Raw genomic sequence first — 25,214 nt, forward strand, 5'->3', positions numbered from 1 at the left:
TACTCATGAATACTGGACTGGTTAACCGTAAGCTTTCATTTTTGCGATTGCGATTGGAATAGGTTTTTTTGCATGGTCAATCTCCATATCAATCACCAAAAAAGTACAACTATTGCCCTCCTGGTGTTTGCCTAAATGTTTAATCTCCCGCATTGCAGGTGCCTATCTCTACTATTATCAGCATCAACCTTTTTGCATAGTTCCACTCAATATCAACGACGAAGTTTTTTTTACTCGTGGTTTTTGCATAATCTTTGCAGGTCTCCATTTTTTCAGTTGACTCTATCTCTCCTATAAGTGCAGATTAGCTCAAAAGTTCCTCTGAATTGCATACCATCGTAGAAAGGTTTTCTCGGGCCTATATTGTTGCTTGAGATTTTAAGAGTTTTCGTCATATTGGAGGAAGTTGTACACTTTTCTCTTCAATTGAATTTTTGAATTTGAGTTGATTACCAATTGGTTTTGCTTCACCTAATATTTCATCAAGTTCCCGTTTTACCAACTTGTTGGTTTCGTCATTCCTGGTGCTAACTATTACATCGAGGATATTGTCTGTCTTTTTTAGCTATTGGCATAAAAGGAGAACGTTCTGCAAGATACTGCTAATGCCAGTAATAGCTTCTTGCTATATGTCAAAACACTTTTCGCAATGTGCATGCATTCACCACATGCTACGCAATGGAAAAGGGTAAATTTTGCTTCAGTAGTTGTTGATCAAGCCTTCCATTGTTTGCTGATTTTGCATTAATTTTTCATTGCCACTCATTATTGTGCTCTTCGTGAGAATTTTACCTAGTAAAAATGTCGAGATGGAAGGATAGATCTTTTTAAGTAAACACTAATATGTGTTTTCAAGACAGTGGAACTGATTGCCAATTTTTCAGATTTAATGCATGTTGGAGTTACACTCTATAAATAGCGGTTCAATAACAAAGGAAAATAAGACAGGGGATCATTTCGAAAGGAACCTATGGTTTATCTATACGCTCAAAAGTTACCCAAAAGAAAGCCACTTTGCCTCATGCACTAGTTCACCGAACAACTTCAAACTTAACTACGAAGAGCTTTTGTTACGAGTGGACCTACTGCCTCTCTCGACGCATCTGCAATTGAAAAGCCTACTTTTCTTTTCGAGTTTACTGGAAAAAATGTTCTACTTGTGCCCCATTCCATTTCCGCGTGAAACAGGAAAAGAGAAAAAAATCTACTTTTTACCATCAAAAAGGTCAGAACGGAAAGAGCGCGACATGAGTTCTTCTACCGAATGAGCCCGAATGTCAATATTATTGGAATTGAAGCAGATTTCTTAAATCCGATAGGTCTATAAAACCTAAGTAAAAATCGGATGAAATATTGTCAAAACAACTTCTCAAAGCGAAACCTGTGTGCTTGACAGCTGGCATGTGATTGCCACCTGCGCCGAGATCAGTGTTCAAAGTTCCAATCCAACAACAGGGAGAAATCCCATCAGGACAAATTGAAAATCCACAACAACAGCATCAATAACAACAACAAACGTTCTGGTGTTCATTTCGTGGATTTCAGTTCGTTTGTCATTATATCTGTCGAGCTTGATTAATGACAAGAATTTATCATTAGTTTTGTTCTGTCCAAGTTAAGTGGTTATCCAAGTTTTGTTCAGCTGATTTGGAGGAATCTATTCTGTTTCTGCCCCCCCCCCCTCAGCTTAGTGAGCATAAGTTTTTTATGAATCCCAGGTGCACATGCTATTTTCATACATAGTACCGTGCTATAACTGGTTACAAATAACTGGTTTGTAACTGGTTAAAAGTGTTTTATCCGATATGGTATTGCCTTTCGGTATGGTTGGGAGCCCCACGAATTTGCGTCCAACTGTGTTTGTGGCGATCCGTTCACAGTTGCCCATGACCTTTCCTGTCCCAGAGGCGAGTATACCCACCTAAGACATAACGACATCCGGGACTCTTTCGCCAGTCTGCTTGAGGAAATTTGTTTTGATTTTGAAATCGATCCAAATCTGCCGTAGCAAGGCCAGTCCTTCGCAAATAAAACTACCAGCACTGAAGATGACGCACGATTGAATGTTAAAGCAAATGGCCTCTGGAACAGCAGATTCGCAAAAACGTTCTTCTAGGTAAGTATTTGCAAGCCCTTTGCAAAAAGCTGCCCGAAAAAAAATTGAAGAAGCTTATATTTAGCAAGAAAATTTCAAAAAATTGAAATACGCGCCTTGAATTAGAAATGTCGAGAAGGACACTTTTAGTTCGTTGATTTTTTTTGCACAGGAGGAGCATGACCTTCAGCAACTCGGGTGATAAAGCAAGTTGCCAGCAAACTGATCCTTAAGAACGACGACTCCTACGCCAACATCACGTTTATCCGAACGAAAATCAGCTTTGCGCTACCCCTGAGCTCCGTACTCTGCCTGCGCGGTTCACGCTCGCTCCGACGGCCGCAGCCGGTTGAGGCTTCCATGGGGGCTGTTGTCGAGGAAGGGATGCCTTTTAGTTTATTAGCCTTTGTTTGATTTTCAAATAGATGTTCAAACTTTTCCGTCTGTGCCCCCAATAAGTTTTGCTTCCCCAGTTACAGAGCATGGGCCATTACACAGTAAATCATAATGTTAAAATATGGCACGTGCATCTGGGGGGTGCAAATAATATGCACCCACTAAGCTGGGGCACAAAAGGAAAAGATCCTAGATGTTTTACGTTTTGATAATTTTTATCTCATTTAAATTGATTGCTGGTTTGTAGCAAACTCTTCGCTATATCCAACCTTCTCTCATCTCCTTTTTTAATTCGTTCTTGTTCTTAACTGGTACGGATATAAATAATTTTTGCCACCATTTTTGTAAATACTGTTCTTGACCTTTAATATACTTTTAAATAGTTGCAGGGAATGAAATCTACTGTAAATAGTGAACTGTTAATATGTGATCTGTTAAGGACTTTTAAGGATCTTTTCCGTTTGTGCCCCCCAGCTTAATGGGCGCATATTATTTGCACCCCCCAGACGAACGTGCCATATTTTCACATAATGATCTATGTAATGGCATGTGCTCTGTAACTGGGGGGAGCATAACGTACTGGGGGGGGGGGGGGGCACAAACGGAAAAGATCCACTTTTAATATACTCTGGGTTTTTAAAAAAATTGTAACTGGGGGTCATAAAAAACGCTGGGGGGGGGGAACAGAATAGACCCCTTTGGAATATTTCCGTTTGTGCCGTCGCCCTTAAGCTTAGTAAACGCTCATTTGCACCCCCATACGCACCTGTTGCGCATATACACATCCGAGTTTACTATATTGGCATGTGTTTCAAAACAAAGTTTACATAATATATGAAGGTGGGTCAATAACTGAAGACTCTGTTTTGAATGGTGTTCTGTGTTTCTGGTTTTTTTTAAAATGAACGGAATTAAAGGAACTTCAATTAACAAAGAAACTATTAATGAAACATAGAAAGCTGTAATGAAACACAATTTATGATGAGCGTCACGTACCTTTCCTGTATGGGTCTCTCTTCTGATACCGGACGTTCTCTCGAAGTAGTACGAGCTGTTGATTGTGGTTTGTTGCGAGGTAAGGTTGATCCGGCGGTGAGGATGGTCGCTGATTGCTTTTGATCCGCTTGACTCCCTACTACATTTGAGTCCTCGGCCGCTTGAGTGTGTCCATCAGGCAAATTTTATGAAGAATGTTATGCTAACAAGTTGAATTAGAAATTGTGGGATCGTAATCTTGGTACTGCTAGTACTACTAATAATTTATTACAAAATCATGGTATTGAAAAATCAGGGTATCGAGTTCGTGCACGCTTATGCATAGTGTGCGCAGCAGAGAGGAAACTCGTACAAACTATGGACCGCTGCGAAAGAACTGCTCTCTAGAAACGCTAGGCCACAATCGAAAAATCGAAATGCTAGAGCTACTAGACCAGATTTAATGACGTTTGAACGAACTACATAAGTGGTAGCAAAGTCAATGATAGCATCAGATAAAATCTAAACTACAATTATTTTGTTCCTAACTAGAAAGCAGATATGACCTGTCCTTTTGCAGCAAGTTGACAAAAAGGGACAAGATTCAAAAATCTTTGGGAATACTTCACAAAAAGTTCTAATCAACTGAACAAGTGCACCTGGCGAATAATGTACAAATGTGGAACATGTAACAACTGGAAAAAGATAAACTGAAATAGACTGATAAACACTAGGATTGACACCCCAGGGGCAGTAGCCCGAAGCTTGTACTACTTCTACTACTTGGATCTTTTGGAAACCTGATAATTTCAAAAGTCATCACCGTTGGTTTCAACTTATGGTTTTGTTATAAATTGATGGTTTTGTGACTTTGAATTTTTCTTTTCACATAGCTCATTTTATAACAGGTCCCAGTGATGTTCAAATGAAGCCAAATGAACATATATAATCTTTTCAGTTAATAGCGTATGGTCTTGACAGCTTCAAAACTTTTTTCGTAAATTGATGGTGAGATATATATACGAATCTAGGTAGTAGCTAGTAGATTTGGCTTCATTTGAACATCACTGGGACCTGTTATTGAATGAGCTGTGTGAAAAGACAAAAAATTCAAAGTCATAAAACCATCAATTAAGAATTAAAACCAGTAGAGCTGATTGTTTCGGAAAAAGGTTGATGGGACCTGTCACTAATGAGACTGATTTGCAAGTTGACCAAAAGGTATAACTCTATATGATGCCAATGTTAACTCTTGTTTATGAGAATAATTCATTTGACTAAAAAGAGCAACAAATACAGGCAAAAACCACACATTCATTAAAATTTTCGAGAAAACGGTCGAAGTATTTATAAACTTCAGCAATTCGCTGATAACATTATTTGAACATCATTTCAGCGTCAATCGGACCTTTTATTTTTGTTATAATGGGACAGGACATCAAAAAAGCACAATTATGTGCAGGTTTTCGAAAATTTTTGAAAACTGATTTTTGAAAACTGATTTTTGAAAACGGATCAGTCATAGAAGCCTTAGTAATAACATAAAGCAGATAAAAAGAATAATTTTTGTTTCACTAGAAAGAGGGTCGGACCTGTCATTAATGAGTCCAAGTTATAAATTAACAGAATCATGATTGAAAGAGGCAAAGTTCTAAAATTCACTTAGTTTTACATATGTTCACTGATCCTCCTATCGGTATCTAATGAGAACTTTGATTAATGCACTTAAAATCCCGATCATGAAAATTCGCGATGATACCTTGCTATCGCTGCGCGTCTAAGAAAAACACGCAATCGTTTCAAATTGTAGGCTCATGCGGAAATTTAGCAAAAAAAAATTAATTTAAAAAATGACGCTAAAGGTGGTCAAAAATTGATAAACCACTTCAAAAAATACGCTAAGAATAATAAACAGAACTTTTCATGATGAATACATCGAGCGTCCAAAATTGACGACACAGAAAACGACACATATAAAAGTTGAACTCAATAATTTCATGCTTTATTGCATGTTTTTAATTGTTTTTTATCCAAAAGGAATAGTTTTCCGCGATTGCAATTTAGGCATGAGTTCAAGAAAGGTTTGTTGTTTTTTTTCAAAAAGCAGATTACGGCATTGAGCATTTGTCTCAATTTGTGAGATTTTTACTTGAGAATTTTTCAATGTTGAACGAATCTTTTTTTCTGTTTTACAATTTTTTTGAAGTTTTGGAGTTCTTTTGATTTCCACCAAATGCCTGTTTCCTGCAACGACGTTTTCACATTTTCTTGAAAAATATTTTACACGGTTTGCGTTATAATTTCATTTTACTCGGTTTGCGTTATAATGCGTTAGTCGGTTTTATTAATACTATCATTTGGGGTTAGTATCAATATATGAGATTATAGCCCACAGTTGACGCAAGCCGAGGTGCGGTCTCACCGCAGTGTAACCTCCTCCCTACCCACCACGATTTTTCCATGGTAACTCTTGCAGCAGTAGTCGGTTCTGTTTAAAAGATATAGGCGTTCTATCGCTATAGTATCTAGACCAGTCGTGTGCTATTTCAAATTACATCAGTTTCCAGTCCTTTTTATTCTTCCCTGCACTGTAGAAAAATATTGTGAAGTTGTATGATAAAAATTAAACGAATCACCCCCCCCCCATATTGGGCATATAACTTTTACGCCCCCTAGCTGAGGGTCGTGTGCCGTCGCCCTTAAGCTTAGTAAACGCTCATTTGCACCCCCATAGGCACCTGTTGCGCATATACACATGCGAGTTTACTATATTGGCATGTGTTTCAAAACAAAGTTTACATAATATATGAAGGTGGGTCAATAACTGAAGACTCTGTTTTGAATGGTGTTCTGTGTTTCTGGTTTTTTTTGAAAATGAACGGAATTAAAGGAACTTCAATTAACAAAGAAACTATTAATGAAACATAGAAAGCTGTAATGAAACACAATTTATGATGAGCGTCACGTACCTTTCCTGTATGGGTCTCTCTTCTGATACCGGACGTTCTCTCGAAGTAGTACGAGCTGTTGATTGTGGTTTGTTGCGAGGTAAGGTTGATCCGGCGGTGAGGATGGTCGCTGATTGCTTTTGATCCGCTTGACTCCCTACTACATTTGAGTCCTCGGCCGCTTGAGTGTGTCCATCAGGCAAATTTTATGAAGAATGTTATGCTAACAAGTTGAATTAGAAATTGTGGGATCGTAATCTTGGTACTGCTAGTACTACTAATAATTTATTACAAAATCATGGTATTGAAAAATCAGGGTATCGAGTTCGTGCACGCTTATGCATAGTGTGCGCAGCAGAGAGGAAACTCGTACAAACTATGGACCGCTGCGAAAGAACTGATCTCTAGAAACGCTAGGCCACAATCGAAAAATCGAAATGCTAGAGCTACTAGACCAGATTTAATGGCGTTTGAACGAACTACATAAGTGGTAGCAAAGTCAATGATAGCATCAGATAAAACCTAAACTACAATTGTTTTGTTCCTAACTAAAAAGCAGATATGACCGGTCCTTTTGCAGCAAGTTGACAAAAAGGGGCAAGATTCAAAAATCTTTGGGAATACTTCACAAAAAGTTCTAATCAACTGAACAAGTGCACCTGGAGAATAATGTGCAAATGTGGAACATGTAACAACTGGAAAAAGATAAACTGCAATAGTCTGATAAACATTAGGATTGACACCCCAGGGGCAGTAGCCCGAAGCTTGTACTACTACTACTACTTTGATCTTTTGGAAACCTGATAATTTCAAAAGTCATCACCGTTGGTTTCAACTTATGGTTTTGTTATAAATTGATGGTTTTATGACTTTGAATTTTTCTTTTCACATAGCTCATTTTATAACAGGTCCCAGTGATGTTCAAATGATGCCAAATGAACATATATAATGTTTTCAGATAATAGCGTATGGTCTTGACAGCTTCAACACCTTTTTCGTAAATTGATTGTGAGATATATATATACGAATCTAGGTAGTAGCTAGTAGATTTGGCTTCATTTGAACATCACTGAGACCTGTTATTGATTGAGCTGTGTGAAAAGACAAAAAATTCAAAGTCATAAAACCATCAATTAAGAATTAAAACCAGTAGAGCTGATTGTTTCGGAAAAAGGTTGATAGGACCTGTCACTAATGAGACTGATTTGCAAGTTGACCAAAAGGTATAACTATATGATGCCAATGTTAACTCTTGTTTATGAGAATAATTCATTTGACTAAAAAGAGCAACAAATACAGGCAAAAACCACACATTAAAATTTTCGAGAAAACGGTCGAAGTATTTATAAACTTCAGCAATTCGCTGATAACATTATTTGAACATCATTTCAGCGTCAATCGGACCTTTTTTTTGTTATAATGCGACAGGACATCAAAAAAGCACAATTATGTGCAGGTTTTCGAAAATTTTTGAAAACTGATTTGTGAAAACTGATTTTTGAAAACTGATTTTTGAAAACTGATCAGTCATAGAAGCCTTAGTAATAACATAAAGCCGAAAAACAGAATAATTTTTGTTTCACTAGAAAGAGGGTCGGACCTGTCCTTAATGAGTCCAAGTTATAAATTAACAGAATCATGATTGAAAGAGGCAAAATTCTAAAATTCACTTAGTTTTACATATGTTCACTGATCCCTCTATCGGTATCTAATGAGAACTTTGATTAATGCACTTAAAATCCCGATCATGAAAATTCGCGATGATACCTTGCTATCGCTGCGCGTCTAAGAAAAACACGCAATCGTTTCAAATTGTAGGCTCATGCGGAAATTTAGCAAAAAAAAATTAATTTAAAAAATGACGCTAAAGGTGATCAAAAATTGATAAACCACTTTAAAAAATACGCTAAGAATAATAAACAGAACTTTTCATGATGAATACATCGAGCGTCCAAAATTGACGACACAGAAAACGACACATATAAAAGTTGAACTCAATAATTTCATGCTTTATTGCATGTTTTTAATTGTTTTTTATCCAAAAGGAATAGTTTTCCGCGATTGCAATTTAGGCATGAGTTCAAGAAAGGTTTGTTGTTTTTTTTTCAAAAAGCAGATTACGGCAATGAGCATTTGTCTCAATTTGTGAGCTTTTTACTTGAGAATTTTCAATGTTGAACGAATCTTTTTTTCTGTTTTACAAATTTTTTGAAGTTTTGGAGTTCTTTTGATTTCCACCAAATGCCTGTTTCTTGCAACGACGTTTTCACATTTTCTTGAAAAATATTTTACACGGTTTGCGTTATAATTTCAAGTGCAGTTTTTTGGAGTTTTGGTGGTTCGAACGCTATTGTGTAGGTGTAAATTCACGGTGTAATTTGTTTGGAACCCCCCGGCTGTCGTTTTTTTGCAAATTGTCCGGCGTTAGTCGGTTTTATTAATACTATCATTTGGGGTTAGTATCAATATATGAGATTATAGCCCACAGTTGACGAAAGCTGAGGTGCGGTCTCACCGCAGTGTAACCTCTTCCCTACCCACCACGATTTTTCCATGGTAACTCTTGCAGCAGTAGTCGGTTCTGTTTAAAAGATATAGGCGTTCTATCGCTATAGTATCTAGACCAGTCGTGTGCTATTTCAAATTACATCAGTTTCCAGTCCTTTTTATTCTTCCCTGCACTGTAGAAAAATATTGTGAAGTTGTATGATAAAAAATAAACGAATCACCCCCCCCCCCCCCCCCCCCCATATTGGGCATATAACTTTTACGCCCCCTAGCTGAGTGGGCACATAACTTTTATGCCGCGAGGTGGACGGGCTATTTTTTCATAGGAACGTGCCATATAAAAACACGAATTGTAATGGGGGCAATAGATCCAAATGAACAGTGGCGAAATATGGAATCGGAATAAATTCTTATCAAATCCTTCATCCCAAGAGATAGGTTCTTTATGATGTGGAGTTAACTTTCAAATTTTTGGACGTTTTGGGTGGTTCCCATCATACCTCCATAAAAATAGATCCCCCAAAAAGTTTCATTTTGAATAGTTATGTTGAGTTTAATACAGGGCCTTTCGAGTGCTTAAAAACATTTATTGAAGGCACTCATGAACATTACGTGCCCTCATTTTATTGTTTTAATTGAACTAGTTGTATTACAACTTGTTGTATTTCGCATACCATATACTTGACATATACCTCTTTATTACAAATTGTAGCAATATTAGTGACTCTGCAAGGGTTATACGTCACAATACAAAAGTTTAGATTCCGTGAATTGAATCATTTCTGGGATCGTTTCCGTTTGTACCCCCCTCCCAGTACGTTATTCACCCCCCCCCCCCCCCCCGTTACAGAGCACGTGCCATTACATAGTAAATTATTATGTAAAAATATGGCACGTGCGTCTGGGGTTGCAAATAATATGCGCCCACTTAGCTGGGAGGGGGGGGGGGGCACAAACGGAAAAGATCCCAATTTTGTGTCAGATATTGGGCTTCAATTTGCTGAGAGGAAAGACCAGGTGTGGAGAGAGGAATTACGGTTTGTTCTTAATCCGTAAATAAAATCTTGTTGTTTACTTATATTGTCGTCCTCCCCCAGCTTAAGGGGGTTATAGTGCACAGCAGTCCCGGTTCTAATCTGCCTCACCCAGTGTTTTTTATAACCCCACTAATTTGTGTTAAATACCACTTTACTATGTAAAAAGTTGCATGTGCGCCGTAAAAGTTATATGCCACTTAGCTGGGGTTGGGGGGGGGGGGGGGGGGGGGGGTCAAAACAGAATAGATCCGCACTCACAATTACTTTAAATAAATCATTGAGGAGGTGGGTTGGACTATGACGGGAGATATCCGAAATTTCTATTCCTAGCCTGAGTGATTAAACTTCTTTTTTAAGGTATTGGCAGCGAGATGCCTCAACTTCAACGGAATAGATAAATGGGGTTATGATTTGAAATTACGGATCTTTTCCGTTCGTGCCCCCCCCCCCCCCCCAGCTTAATGGGCATATATTTGCACCACCCCTCATAATGTCATGATTTACTATGTAATGACTCGTACTGGGGGGGGGGGGGGGGGGGGGGGTTGGGCAAACGGAAAAGATCCGAAATTACTAGCTATTTGGTTTTAATTTGCCTGCTCTCTTGGCAGAAGTAGGTGGCCTTGGTGTAGGAGCAGGTGTTTGTGTTTTGGGTGGCGCACTACGGGATGGAGCTATGGTGATGTTGTTGCTCCTCCCCTTGCTCCTGTTGGAAGCCACAGTCGGGTCCTTCTCTGCACTTGAAGTGCCTTTAACTGATCCTTCATTCTCCTTTCTCGACCCATTTTCCATCGTCGCTTTAATGGTAACTTAGTTGCCTTAGTCCAGATGGTCTCCCATGTCGTACACTTGTACACTTTTAATTTCTTTCTGCTATGCCATTGGATGAATTTGAACTACATTGTGAAGTCTGTTGACGTTATTTAAGCACGTGAGCTTCGAAGACGAAAAATAAATGTCACAACTGTACCAACGTTTAAAGGAACGAAAGCGTTAATATCTTTCACTTTGGAGAAATTCGCGAGATCTATTTTTGGAAAATTTTGCAGAAATGGAAAAGATCCTGATTAAGGCTGTGAAAAGGCCAAAATTGTGTTTAATAAAATGGATCTTTTCCGTTTGTGCCCCCAAGCTTAATGGGTGCATTTTATTTGCACACCCCAGACGCACGTGCCATATTTTTAAATAATGATTTACTATGCAATGACACGTGCTCTGTAACTGGGGCTGCATGAAGAACTAGGGGGGGGGGGGGGGGGGGGGGAGGGACAAATGGAAAAGATACAATTAAATTGCTGTCTGACCTGAAGTATGCATGGGATCTTTTCCGTTTCGGTCCCCAGCTTAGTGGGTATAGAACATATAGGCTCCTAGGTCCGCATGCTCATTTTTAATTTCTCTGAAACAAAGTTTCTATCAGTTGAGTTGGCGAAAAAGTCTAAAGATCTGTTAGCATCGCCCAGTTAGTTTAGTTTTTCTCAAATAAAATATTGAAAACTGCTGTTGATTATTAGATAGGGTTACCAGCAGAAAGTTCTCCTCAAAATGACAAGTCACAAATGAAAAATGAAAATGCTTTAGATTTTTTAAAAGTCTCAATTAGAGCAAATACGCGTTGTCACCATGTTTTCAAAAAAAGTTCACGAGAAATGCAACAAAGAAGAACTAATTGCAGAGCTTTTGGAGACCTATGAAAAAATCCAAGAAAAAGACAATATCATAACAAAACTTGAAAAAGATCTTGTTAACTATAAAATGCAAAAAATAACTGTCGGACATCAAAAAGAAACTTTTGATCGCATGGAAAAAGATATCGAATTTTTCAAAACACAATCTTCTAAAGTTATTGGTAATTCACTTGAGAGACAGGAGACATCAAAAAGCAACAGCCGTGTTGATCCTCCACTAAAAGTTTATCAACCAAAAATGGTACCCCGATTTTCCAATTAGTTATATCTGATAGTACTTTTCGGAAAGTAAATCAGCATGACATTTCGCAGCAGACTGCAATCCACTCATATTCAGTTGCAGCAATAGAAGATATTTCTAATGTAGCTGATTGCTATTCCCCTGGAGCCAAAATGGAAACATTAATTGTATATGTCGGTAATAATTCAATTGATAAAGGTGTTTATGGACAGGAGGCAGCGACTCAAAGAAACAGTCGACAATTGTATGCAAAAATTCAAGTCTCATCGTGTTGCTATATGCAAAATTAGTCCGGTAAAAGATGGTTGCTATGGAAGGAAAGCAAACAACGAGGAAATATCTAAATTCAAAGATCATCTAGAAATGATAAGCCTGGAGCTTGATGGCTCCTATCCCTGGTCACGTATTGAGGTTTTGGAAAATGCGCTATCAATCCATGATATATGTTTTGATGGAGTGCATCCAAATAATGGCGGTATAAAAAATCTGGTAGAAAACATACGTCACTATAATATAACACATAACCTACCAGCATCACAGAATACAGTTCAACCTCGGAAATTACATAGAAATTAGCACTTTCTCTTGAGTTGAGTAACTTTTTTGACATGATATTTTTACCATTTGTTTTTAGTTAGTGGTTTTTTGGGAAATGTGAGACATTTTGTTAGAACACATAGTTTAGAAAATGTGCTGATTTTTTTCCAGAGAATGCTGATTTTAATATTCCTTGCGGCTGTTCGTAGAGTTTCACTCTTTCTTAGCAGAAGTTTTTTGCTTCTCTGTGGTGACATTGGAAAAAATCCTGGACCCTTTGATGCTCTCAAATTTTCTACTTGGGATGATGCTTTATTTGGCGCTCAAAATGGCATTAAATTTCTACTTTTCAACGCTTGCGGCATACAAAATAAGTATCAAGATATATTAAAATTGCTCCAGCGGCTGGACTCTGAAGCTATTCTTATGTTAACTGAAACTTGGATGAGCGAAGAACAAAGCTTGAATATAAACCTCAGCGCTGAGCCTTATTTTATGCATAAAAATCGGTCACATCAAACAGGAGCAGCTAAGGGTGGGGGTGTTGGAATATGGATTCCTAAGAAAATAAATGTTAAACGCAGAAGAGAATTTGAGTTAGCTGATCCGAAATTTTAAACGTTGTGGCTTGAATTAGGCAACCCTTTAACTGAAAATTGTCTCATTAACATCTATTGTCCACATCAAAGCCTGGGTGACTTCTTTTTATACGAATTAAGTGCAGAGGTTTCTAATGCGTTCTCAACTACAGATAATTTTATCTTATTTGATTACTATAACATTGATATTTTGAGCGTAAATGGGCAGAGAAGCCTTCAGAATTTTGCGGCTGGACTAGGATTACAGTTATCTAACATTGATATTCCTACAGGCATAAGCAACATTAAAAGAAGTTTGATCACCGTTTTCGACTAATGAGCAAATCATTAGTTGGAAAATCTGCTTACCTCCTTTCGATATTGATCATAATGTATTTTTTTTTCAGAGCGAATTGTTTTAGTTTGAGGAAAAACAAAATTATTTTATTTAACGAGATACAAACATTTTTGTCGATGAAAAATTTAATAGAGATTTGGCGCTTGCCAATTGGAGGACAGTTTATAAACAAAGAAACTGCGATGAAATGTTTGCAGAGTTTAACAGAATTTTTTTGACAACACTCGAGAAACACGCACCAACAGAGAAGAAATTAGTTTCCAATATAAAAAACACTACTTCAGATAAACCTTGGGTGACAAGAAATTCAACAGTTAGTTGCTGAGAAACATGATTACTTCGATGACTACAAAGTGACACATAGTGCTGAAACATTTGTGTCATTTAAAAAGTATCGCAACTTTGTAAATCGAAAGTTAAAAGAAGCAGAAAATCAATTTTCAGAGGATTTAAAAAAAATGAAATCTCAAAAGAGAAAGGGAAATTGATTAAGAAAAAATTGGAAAGAAAAACAACAGTCCAAACATCACTGAAATTGATGAAGATGGGAAAAAACGAAAGACAAAAAATCAATATGTAACGCTTTCAACAGAGGTTTCACCGAAATGGGCATCTACAGAGGGCAGATTGTTCCATTGAACGTCGAAAAAATAGAGCGGAAATTTCTAGAGTTTAACTTCTGACCTTTTACTTTGAGGGAAATCTATAAAGTTATTGACAATCTACACAACAACAAAGCACCAGGGCCGGTATACATCAATGCTTGGGCATTGATCTCCGGAAAATATTCTATTGGGGCACATCTTCGAATTATATTTAACGATTGTATTCAAGAGATAGTTTTTCCAACAATTATTAAGGATGCACATCAAACCAATTTTCAAAAAAGGAGATGTTTCTGTTTTAATTAATTATCGTGCAATTTCTGTAACACCAACTTTCGCAAAAGTTTTTGAGAGATTTTTAATTTTGAAAAATTTTGCGCTCTTGAAAAAATAATAGGAATTATGGAAAATAACAACGACACAGGTGCTGTGTTCTTAGATCTTGCCAAAGCTTTCAATTCAATTTCACATGAGATCTTTCTCAAGAAAGCTGAAAATTTCAATCTCTCTCAATCAACAATTTTACTTCTCAAATCTTTTTGTCGCAAATCGAACACAATGCGTTAAAGTGGGTATTGAATTATCAGATAAAATAAATATTAATCATGGTGTTCTACAAGGAACTGTGCTAGGACCTCTTATTTTTCTGTTATATGTCAACGATTTTTCTGAAAAACTGGAAGGTGAAAATGATGTTGTTCAATTTGCGGATGACACTAGTGTTGTATGCAAATTTGAACGTAATGAATACCTTAAAGAGAACCAAATACCTTACAGAGAACCAACTCACTTCAACTGCCGAGAAAACAGATGTTATTCTTTACAAATAATACTAATTCGGATCCAGAGGTTTCTTTTAAAGGCGAAGTTATCAAACCAGTTCCTGCATGTTATCTGGGAGTACAAATTGATTCAAAGCTAAATTTGAAAATCACCTGAACTCAGTTTTAAGCAAAATGGCTACTGCAATTCGTTCTTTGTATCTTGTAAGAAATCAAATTCCTTTGAAAGTAAGAATTGACGTTTTCAAGTCAGTTGTACTCTCTCATCTTTCAGTGGAGTATTCCTTCAATCTCTCACACCGAAAAACATAAACCGCATAAACAGGCAAATTAACTGGGGAATAAAAGTTTGTTATTTTCGACAAAAATTTGCGACTCCTTTGATCTTCTCATTAAGGATCGTATCCTGCCAGCCGAATTGTTTATCGCAAAAGTTAGCCTAATGAAGCTGCAAACAGATATAAGACCTTGGGAAACATCCGAAAGTTTTAAATGTTTACTAGTCGCCATAACGCTAGACAGAACAAGAGAACAAATCAAATTATTATAAAGAAAACGAAAACGAAGTGGGGTCACAAATCTTTAATCTTGAAAAGCGTTCAAAAATGGAACAAATTGCCCTCTTCAATAAGAACTTTTAACAGTAAAACTTTCTTAAAAAATATTTTAACCCAGTTTTTGCTCGATCTACACAAGAAAGTACCCGTTAATAGACAAATAGGAGCCTTCAAATCCTATTTTTACCTATGAGAACGAACAGCCACAGTTTGAACATTATTATATTAATAACAATGCTGATTAATTTATTTAACATTTCAAAGCATGTAGATATCTAACCTTAGGGATATATTCCGAGTAATTTACATGTTTCAATTAAAAAAAAGTTATATAAGTCTTGCGGGTCGTACTTGAATGCTATTTTTCATACTATCGGCTTTTCGGCTGATAGCTTTTTTGGTCTGAACATTTGACTTTTCGTCCTCAAAAACAGGATAAACGGGTAAAGCGAGTAGCTCTGAGAGCCCTACGACTTACTAGTCTTTAAGTATGTGATTTCACGGAAACTGTTGAGCTTGCGGGGAATCATCAACAACAACCCCTCCCCGACTCCAGACCCTGCCCTCACTACTCAAACCCTCCACTCATTCCCACCCCCCCCCCCCCTCCCCCACTCCAGTCTCATTGCACCCCTTCTCCCACTTCGTCCACCCCTTTTATTCAGGGAGAATTGTTTTACAGATTATGCATTTGCATTACAAATTCTGGTTATTGAATGGTTACTCCTGAATAGGGAAATCTTAAGGTGAATCTACGTTGTCGAATGTTAGCTTTGCAATTGAGCTTAGTTTAGAACTTACTAATTCGCTATGCAAAATAACTAGATTAAAACGGGATTTGTAGAGCATGATTTAATTATAAAGACAAGCTGAATCTCGGCTGCTTCGACAAGAGTATGAAGTGTGTTATCGCAAATTAAGAATTCAGACGGCAAAACTGAATAAATTCTAAACAGACAGATGTTCACAAATGCGCAGCGAAGTTAAAGATTAAGTCAATGTAACATTTTTTCAGATATAAATTGCATTCTGATATTAGGGGAACCTTTTATAACTTCCCCCCGGAGAAAGGAAATAAGAGTGTCGCCATATGAGCTCTTTCCAAAATAGAAGTGTCAATATGTAAGAATTTTAATTAAAATGTTTACTGGTTATCATAACTAAAAGTCTGTATGTGCTGGTTATCACAGCTTATATTTGTTTTTTTTTTAGAATTTGACGATTAATTTTTGAGTGACTCATTTTCGGCTTCTAGAAGAGTTAACGTGCTCTCAATCATTCCTGGTGGTGTGTTTGTATATGACCTGATTCATGGTCAGGCAGATATTATTGTTTTACGAGAGTGATTGTGGAGGGTTTTGCTCTGCCATTGTGCCAACCACTTTTCTCCATTTGATTTATGAGCTGGTTTATTGATTTTTTCTTTTTGCGAATTTTTAGAAGTTGGGTATGAAACGGCAAATGTTTCACTGCTTTCTGTTGCTAAGCCATATTAATTGGAGAGTCACGATTTCGTTTTATTCACTTTTCGATGGCTTGTTTGCTGGTAGATTCTTTGCCAGCATGAGTTTAAGTGATTTCTTGGTACGAGACAATGGTTGTCCAGATGTTTATTTGTAATCATACGTGATTCGCCTCGCGGATCATCGAGTTTGCGTAGACTCGCATTTCTATCTCATCGGTTCGCAAAAACTGTGTCACTTCGCTTGACAGCCGTTTCCGCTCAATAGATTGTCTTTAGGCATAACTGCTTCATCTAATTTTTTTTCCAATATATATTGATACCATTATCAAGATTGATCTTGCTCTGCTTATTTTCTTAAGGACTGTTTGCTTTGCGTCCAAATGTTTCTTCAAAAGGTGACAGATAAATGGTATTTTTTTACAGATGCGTATTTGAAAAAAAAGTGAATGAAGTGATAATTTTAACTGAGTTCCATTTTTAAGCTAACTTTGTGCCACTCAGATGTCCTATAGTTTGAATTATAGTTCGACAAATCCTATTGATCTGTGGTCATGTATAGGTGCTTCGATTATATTTTTTATTTAGAAAAATTAGTGAACTGCTGACCGATCTGACAGCGTGCTTGGTCTGAACAGACTGACCCAGGAATGCTGTGCATACGAACATAATTTTCAAAAAAAAACTTTGGATGTCATTGCGGATTGCTTTTTCAAATATTTATTTGGTTGTATATTTAAAAAATCGCTCTATACAAGTGAAGAAATAGGCCGAGTGAATAGCTCCGCCAAAATTGATGTAATTTTCCCCCGTTTGGGACTTTACCATTTTATAAACGTTGCCAACGCGATACAGGATTGGTTTAAGATTTTAACAATTTCTATACATGGCTTGCACTCCGAGGTCTTTCCCATGATCTTTCTATTTATGTATGGCCATAATGCGTATGATGCCAAATCGCTTATTCCATGCATGCCAGGTGGTACAATAATTGGCCTTAAAAATGCGTCTGTATAGCAATGCGGGATCGCTATCTTCTCTTCAACAAACAAGCCGCCGTTGTTGACGTGCGGTTCACGCCAAAAACCTGCGTTTATATGGAGAGAGCTGCGTGTATATCCTCTACTTTTTGTATACAATCGCGTATGTCTATCAAAACGGCGTCTTTTACTTCTCAGTTCTACGAGAGGAGGGTTTGATAGAACACTTTGAAATTGCGAAATTGAGGGTCGTCTTAGAGAGGGTTTGATTAGCTATGCGTAGAAAGTGGTGTGGATTTGCCCGACGAATCACAGGCTGGTAGCTGTAGATGTCTAGATGGCACTCGCAGTGCATTTCCATTGGAGTCAGACTTAGGATCATTGAAGCGTACTTTGCGTGATTTGAGGCTGAGGCCTTTTACTGAGAGGAGGCAAGCTTCGTCTGAAGAGTTTGACAGTTGAATTTTCAAATGTTTTTGCCATTGGAATATAAGAGTTTACCTCCTTCTGCCAAGATTTACGTTCTTATTTTGCTAATATATCTTTGGATGTGTTTAATGGTCCTATAAATTTCGCTAAACATGCTGCAGGAAATAGGATGTATTTTTTTCAGCCCCCAGTATTCTTTTATGCCACCAGTTGCCATTTGTTTTTATGTAGCACGTTACTACGTGAAAAATAGCAGGTACGTCTCGGGACATAAATTATGTATGCCCACTAAGTCGTGGAGCCAGAATTAATCAAGGAACTAACGAAAACAGATATTTGCAAAAATCGTATTAAAAATTAATTCATCGGCCATTCAACCCAATCGCTAAGTTTATCATCTGATGTGAGTCCTCTTCTATTGATATTAAATAATAAGCACTAGTATTGAATGAATAGTTCTACTAAAATACAATGGAAAAGAGTTGAGTAATCTGTGTTTTGGTGAAGAATTTAAGCTTAAATTTAGACTAGACTTTTAGCGGCTGTTTAAATCATCTTGATTTAAAAAACGAGAATAATAATAATATAATTGTGGTTTCTGCGTAATCGCAATGGAACAGCATTAGGCCTACAGTAGCCTGTTTTCAGCTGCCCTTTTTCTTATTATTCCCCACATTTCAGACTGATCTTTTCATGAGCAGCATTGCTCTTTTTTTTTGGTGACTATAGCCACGTTTTTTTGCGTCTGAAACTTTCACGTGGTACCATCATTGCAGCCAACATTGGTCAGGCTATGGTCAACCTGAAGCTATGGTTAAGTAAGAGCTCATCCTCACAAAGACAGCTTCACGGAGGCAGGGGATTGAACTCTCGATCATTGGCGTGTGAACCACACACCTTACCTCTCGGCTATCACGCCACAGAATAGTGGATTTCTAAAATGTCATTCGAAACACGTGTATCTTAATAAATTGCCAACAGAAATGGTAAAGTTAAGTTACAAACTGGCACAAACAATCAGCAAAAAATAACTTTTTGTAGAGGACAGAATAGAGGAAAATAGTTATACAGAAGTCAAACCATGATTGTTTCCATAATTAAATAATCAAATGATGGTTTGCTATGAACTCGTTACGAAAACACCATTATTGACGAGTAGCTAAAGAGGCACGAACATTTTTTGGCGGACTGAGGTCTTTTTTGTGAATGCTTTGTATCAGAGTATTTGTTTTTAATGATTACCACATGAATGTGTTTTCCAGTTCTTGCTTGCCTGAACAAATTGCTTACTGATGAGATGACACTATGGTACCAAAAAGCTACGTACACTTGAAGATTTTTTTAAAAGCAATACAAACATCAAGTAATTTGACATTTTGAGTACAAATTTGTTCTCTAATAACGCCCCATTGCACCTTAAGATTTTTAACGTTTAGTAGACGCTTTGTATAGTTTTCATGCAGGTTTCTGACGACGTCTGCGTCAATAAGTGATCGTTTCTTCGAACTTTTTTTGTGGTCTTTTTTTCATGAAATCTCGTTCCATTTCTTCGCAAAACTAACAATTCCGTCGCTGGAGATGCGCACCCTTTTTTCTTCACTAAAACAACATTCTGTCAGAAAGAGAAATCCTTCAGGAGCATATTGATACACAATGTTGAACGAAAACACCTGCTTTTCTCCTTCAACTTGGCAAACGGTGAAAGAACAAAGCGGTTTAGCCATCTTTTCTGTTTAAGCGAAAAAAGTGAGAATGAAATTTCTCTTAAATCTTCTAAATTTCACACCTTTTTTCACGCCTTACCGCAAACCATGCTTATGAAGCAGGAATCGTGCTTTAAAAGCAGAAATAATGCTGTACGTAGCTTTTTGGTACCATAGTGTACGTTGATTTTCTTAAAGGAGGTAAAAGGAGGTTAAATTGGTAAAACATTTTCCGTCATTTTTAGGTGTCTTGTGTCTTCGGAATTTGGAGTCACGATTGCAGTTTTTGACAGTCCAGTTCTTTTTTGAAGCTGACGGTTAGATTTTCTTCTATGGAGCTCGAAGAAAACAACGACTGAGTATTGTTATTGACTGATTTTTAGTGAGTTAATCAAGAGAGGAATAAGTTCCTTAAGAAGGAACACAGTCTTTTGAGGAGGGAACACAGTCTTGAGCAAGTTACTCATGATCATTTTTGAAAGGATATATTTCACCCCTGCATGAAAGCGTAATTCACTATACAAGATTACAGCAGGGTTTTAATTTTTCCCCGTGAATTTGTTTTGTTCTATCAGCATTTAACTTAAGCGATTGTGAAGTAAAATATATAAATACTTTTTCTGTAGAAGCTCCGAGAATTTGTTTGCCAGATACCAGGTTCTGTTTATGTGCTAAAATTACGAGTTCATCAGCAGCAGATTGTATGATTTCGCAGGTTTTTATTAACAATGATTTGGCAGGATTTTATTCACATCGAGATCATTTGATATCTGTGAAAACGGTTCCAGTCAACTCGCTGCTTCCGATGCCTATTTGGGACTATTTTGTCTGAGACTGTTTTGCCAGCTTTCTTCGTACTTTTTGTCCGAGATTTTTTCCGAGGGATTTCGCTCGTTTTGTCATTCCAAAAGTCTATTTTTGTGTCTCCCATTATTGAATATTGACACAACCGTCGAACGCCTGTATCAGCCGCCAATAAAGCCTACTGACAATAAGAGTAGGCTATGGATTGCAGTCTGCGTATGTTCTGAGGAGTATCGAAACCAAATTGCACAATTTTCACGGAATGGAACAACAGTAAGGCGTTTTTTCACAAAAAAAAGTAAATTAATTTTTGATTTTTTTCATATTTGGACGTTTTTTTTACAGACGTAAGAAATATTCTGGATAATTGCAGGTCTCAAGGGCTTCCTTTGGAAGAATACTCGAACCTATTTAATTATTTAATTTTGTAATTAATGGTTTTCATGTCAACAAGTATAATTTAGTTTTGCCTTTTTTCTTTTTTGTCTACTTGTTACCTAGTTTCATCAATGAGAGGTCGCATAATACGTTATCAGTGTTCGGAGAAGCTGCAATGGAACATATTTTGAGGGCTAAAGTATGGCTTTGCGGCTTCGGAAATGTTTTCTGACAAGATTTAATTGATTTTTTGTTTGTTGTCAATTTGTTGTTCCTTTTTGACCGCATAAAAAATTGAATACCGACCATTTTTAATTCCCTTCTGTAAGAACATTTGTAATTGTATACCAAAGGGATATTTTAGTTGATTTCTAATGGTTTTCATTACTTTGAACGTAATTGTTTTTTTTAATTAAAAATAAGCGAATTCTTCAACTTTACTGTTTTTGTTATTTATTGTCTAATTGTTACCAAGCCTTAATATGGACTCGTCTCATATCTTTTCTGGTGTATTACAAATTATTTTGTTTGATATCAGTTTTATCTGACGCTACTTAAGTTTTTGATGTAATTAATGTTGTTGTTGATTGATTTTTATGTTCGTCTAGACTCGCTTTCTTAATTTTGGCATATCTCAGCAATCTAAAGCATCATTTTTATTCCACTGAGTTATTTGTTTTTCTTTCTATCTTTTCGTTCATACACTTTTTTTAAAAAAATACTTGAATTTTTGGGTTTTTCTACCTGTTCATTTGGTAGACCATTACGCCAAAATTGTGGATGAGCGGGGTCGGAACCCTATGTGCGATCGCACATTACAGAGCCTCCTTGATATTATAATAATAATTTGTTTCTGCGTGATCGCAGGGGAGCAGCATTAGGCTTTCAGTCAGCATTAACAGTAGCCTGTTCTCAGCTGTCCTTCTTCTATTATTCCAAAAATCTCAGACTTCATTTAGTGAGCATGAAAGCTCTTTTTGGTGACTATGGCCAATTTTTGCCTCTGAGACTTTCACGTGGTATCATTATTGCAGCCAACATTGGTCAGGCTATGGTCAACCTGAAGCTGTGGTTAAGTAAGAGCTCATCTTCACACAGACAGGTTCACGGAGGCAGGGGACTGAACTCTCAATCATTGGAGTGTCAATCACACATCTTACCTCTCAGCTATCACGCCTTGTCGAGTTTTGAAGTGGTTTGCTCTGCCCGACAAACAACATTGAAGACTTGGGTTAAATCTTTGAGGAGAAATTGATAATCCTAGAAGCAATGTACCAGTCGTTATCTAAAACTGAGAAATGCAATTTGTCAGTTAAATGATACCCCGAAGATGAAACTACTGAACGTCTATGAGTAAAGCCGCCTATGAGTATACACTTCCTTCTTTGGAAATATGGGTTGGAACAACAAATGTTTACTCGGTATCATTTTCTAATGCACGTTGGCGTCGTGTTAGTTTTTTTAAACCGATAAGTATGTTTGTAGGGCATGCTATGGGGCTCAAACAGTTGTTCTTTTCATTTTGTCCAGAGGCAGCGATATCTAATACGAAAGCCCCAATAACGAAAAAAAGGAAATATTGTTTCTGGGTCGTCGTTTTGACGTTTCACTCCAAAGCGTTTTATTGAAATCTTTTGCAATTTTGATAATTAGGTTACAATTGCCACCTATTACATTGTTTTTTCCAGAGTTTGTTACATACAAATATGGATAGTGATTTTTGATCTAGAAGGAGTTTGACAAAGTGCCTCCATTTTTTTCGTCATCAGTAACAATTTCATCATTTAAACTGCAATCTTTCTTAATGAATTATTTGAATTTTTATTCTGAAGTAATCTAGCCTAATTGTAATTATCTTCTTCATAGATCTATAATCCATCCCTTTGCAATGTTTCTATAGAGCTGTGAGCAGAATTAGCTTCACTGATTCAGTTTTTCAGGACAACGTGCAATGGCTCATCGATGAGGGAATTGAACCCCTGCTTTTACCTGGAGGCTTCTTCAATGTCTCAGCTGTAGATGGACTCAGCCCTGACACACGTGATGCCCTTGAAGACTCCAGATTTGATCTGGCCGGGTTCCTCACACAAGACACAGCTGAGCATCTGGCAGAAACTTTAGTGAATGCTGTCACTGGAGATGACCCAGTTCAATTTTGTTACGAGAATGGAACTTTTCCAACATACATCAGACTGCCTGCGGACGCTGACAAAGAGCAGGTGACTTTTGGGTTTTTATTCGAAGATAACAACTACCTATTTTAGAAAATTTTTCCTGCACTGATTTTAGCAAAAAAAAATTAAAAATTCGAGACTCCTAGAGGTTTTTGTGCTAGCTAATTTACTCAGGCTAATGAGAGGCGTTTCTGAATGCATTGCTCTATTCAGTTCGTGTTCCAAATTTTTCTCATTTTTTATTTATTTGAAAACTAATTTCAACAATTGCTTTGATCTCTTGTGATAAGCAACACATGAAACGCATAATATCTGCTTCGCCATTTTGACTGCAAAGTTTTGAAATTTGGTGTTTTGTGCTCAAATATCCGTGTTACTATATTTAAAAAACTGAATCTGTTAGGTTCAGCGAGAAGTGTGTGGCCTTGAGAACGAACAACTTCGCAAACTTATCAGTCCTGCTGAAGAAGTGTTGGAGGATATAGTGGAAGATGATCGATTCCCAGAAGGATTCATCGACATCTACAATGCCATTGATGAGTCGGGAGTGGTAACTGCACTGAGTGAGACACAAGTGTTCATCTTTGAGTTGTTGTCCTTGTCTGGAACTGAAGATGGAGGAAATCCGCTTTCGGGGGCACTGTCTAAATATTTGTGTGAGTATCCTGTTTACAATGTATACTGCTCATTTATTAGAATTTTGACAAAATACCGAACCGTCTTGGTTTAAATTGTTTTCTTTGATATATAGTTTGTCAGCATGTAACTCTAATCGCGCGGTTATTTGAATTTACGCGTTTTGGATTTGAAAGCAATTTCACGTAGGGTTTTTCACGAAGGAATTTTTTTCGTTCAAGAGCAGTGGAAGATGTCAATACTGGAAGTTGCTCCCAAATCATTTAACAAAATTATAGCCCCGAAACAGAAATGATGAAAATGAAAATTAACGAACTAATATTTAACTCTTGTGATTACAAAGCTTCGTAATGAAGATAAAAGCTGAGGTAGTGGTAAGTGAGCTGGGCTATTATCAACTCTGTCCTGTTTTTTTACAATCCAAGAATTGGATTGTATTGGGACTGTGTTTTTTTACAATCCAAAGGATTTGGATTGTATTGGTGTACTGTGTTTTTTATACATTCCAAAGTATTTGGATTGTAGTGGTGTACTGTCTTTTTAAGATTAAATTAGAGTGGTTAATTTAATAACATTGGAGTTGTAAAAAGAGCGAAAAAGCGAGTAGGTTTGAAGCGTGATTTTTTTTCCAAGTAGCTTTAAATTGGAGTGAGAAGTTGGTATTTGAACAAAATTTAGGTTTTTGAGAGCGACTTTTTTTCACGTGCGGCAGTTGAACTGCTGTTTTCAGTGTTTTTGCTCTAGAGTGCTAATAATATGATACACTATCATTATGATAAATGATTTCTAATGGCGCTTATTTGCAATTGATTAATCTCATCGACAGACAGCTAATGCCTTTTACTTTGACACTATTTGTTGTCATAAAATACTATTAAAAATTTGTTTTACCCTTTTTTGATGTTATTTATTTCGGCCTATCACCTAATATCATTAATGAGAGTATCATTGGTTGCTAATGAGCCATAAATTAACGCAAGTAAGTGTTTGAGTTGATGGCTAGTTGTTCTCAAGACTTGGACACTCTTTGTTTTCAAATTTTTTAAGAGTATTTACTTTTTTTGTCTAATCGTTTATCTCGGTTTAAATGTTTCAGGTCAAAACTAATTCGTTTTTCAAGAAATCTCTTACTCTCCCTAAAGCTAAAGACAACACTCAGTTGCCAATCACGCTTCATGCCTATTTTATCAAATTGATCGTTTCAGTTTTTAGCTGTTTTTTTTTTTTTTACTTAAATGCTCCAAAACTTTTCAAAAATTTGTTTACAAAATTTTTGCGTTTTAGTGATTGTTGTACTGACTTGTTTGATCTCTTAATCTCATTCATTATTGGTAGTCTTCGTC

The 25,214-nt window shown here is 36.9% G+C and overlaps 2 protein-coding genes across 3 annotated transcripts in view; one reads left to right on the plus strand and one right to left on the minus strand.

The window, feature by feature from the left end:
- LOC142336251 (phospholipid-transporting ATPase ABCA1-like) overlaps nucleotides 1-25,214 on the plus strand; it is a 123,264-nt gene that overhangs the window by 69,862 nt on the left and 28,188 nt on the right. For both annotated transcript variants that reach the window (XM_075384939.1, XM_075384938.1), the window contains exons 3-4: nucleotides 23,002-23,280; nucleotides 23,639-23,891. In XM_075384939.1, coding sequence (XP_075241054.1) covers nucleotides 23,002-23,280; nucleotides 23,639-23,891 — 532 coding nt within the window. The remainder of the gene's footprint in view (nucleotides 1-23,001; nucleotides 23,281-23,638; nucleotides 23,892-25,214) is intronic.
- On the minus strand, nucleotides 6,368-10,908 carry LOC142336252 (uncharacterized). The gene is made up of 2 exons (XM_075384940.1): nucleotides 10,556-10,908; nucleotides 6,368-6,595 (listed from the first exon to the last, which is right to left on the minus strand). The coding sequence occupies exons 1-2, from the start codon at nucleotides 10,749-10,751 to the stop codon at nucleotides 6,381-6,383; spliced, it is 411 nt and encodes a 136-aa protein (XP_075241055.1). The 5' UTR covers nucleotides 10,752-10,908; the 3' UTR covers nucleotides 6,368-6,380.

The sequence above is a fragment of the Convolutriloba macropyga genome, chromosome 3 (genome assembly GCF_964194025.1).
Source record: "Convolutriloba macropyga chromosome 3, txConMacr16.3, whole genome shotgun sequence".
Classification (NCBI taxonomy): domain Eukaryota; kingdom Metazoa; phylum Xenacoelomorpha; order Acoela; family Convolutidae; genus Convolutriloba; species Convolutriloba macropyga.

What these genes read in the sequence shown, in the direction of transcription:
- LOC142336252 (XM_075384940.1), bottom strand. Translation starts at nt 10,751, where the DNA reads ATGGAAAATGGGTCGAGAAAGGAGAATGAAGGATCAGTTAAAGGCACT. An exon ending in TACTTCTGCCAAGAGAGCAG is followed by an intron (nt 6,596 to 10,555) that starts GCAAATTAAAAC and finishes GACACACTCAAG; the next exon opens with CGGCCGAGGACTCAAATGTA.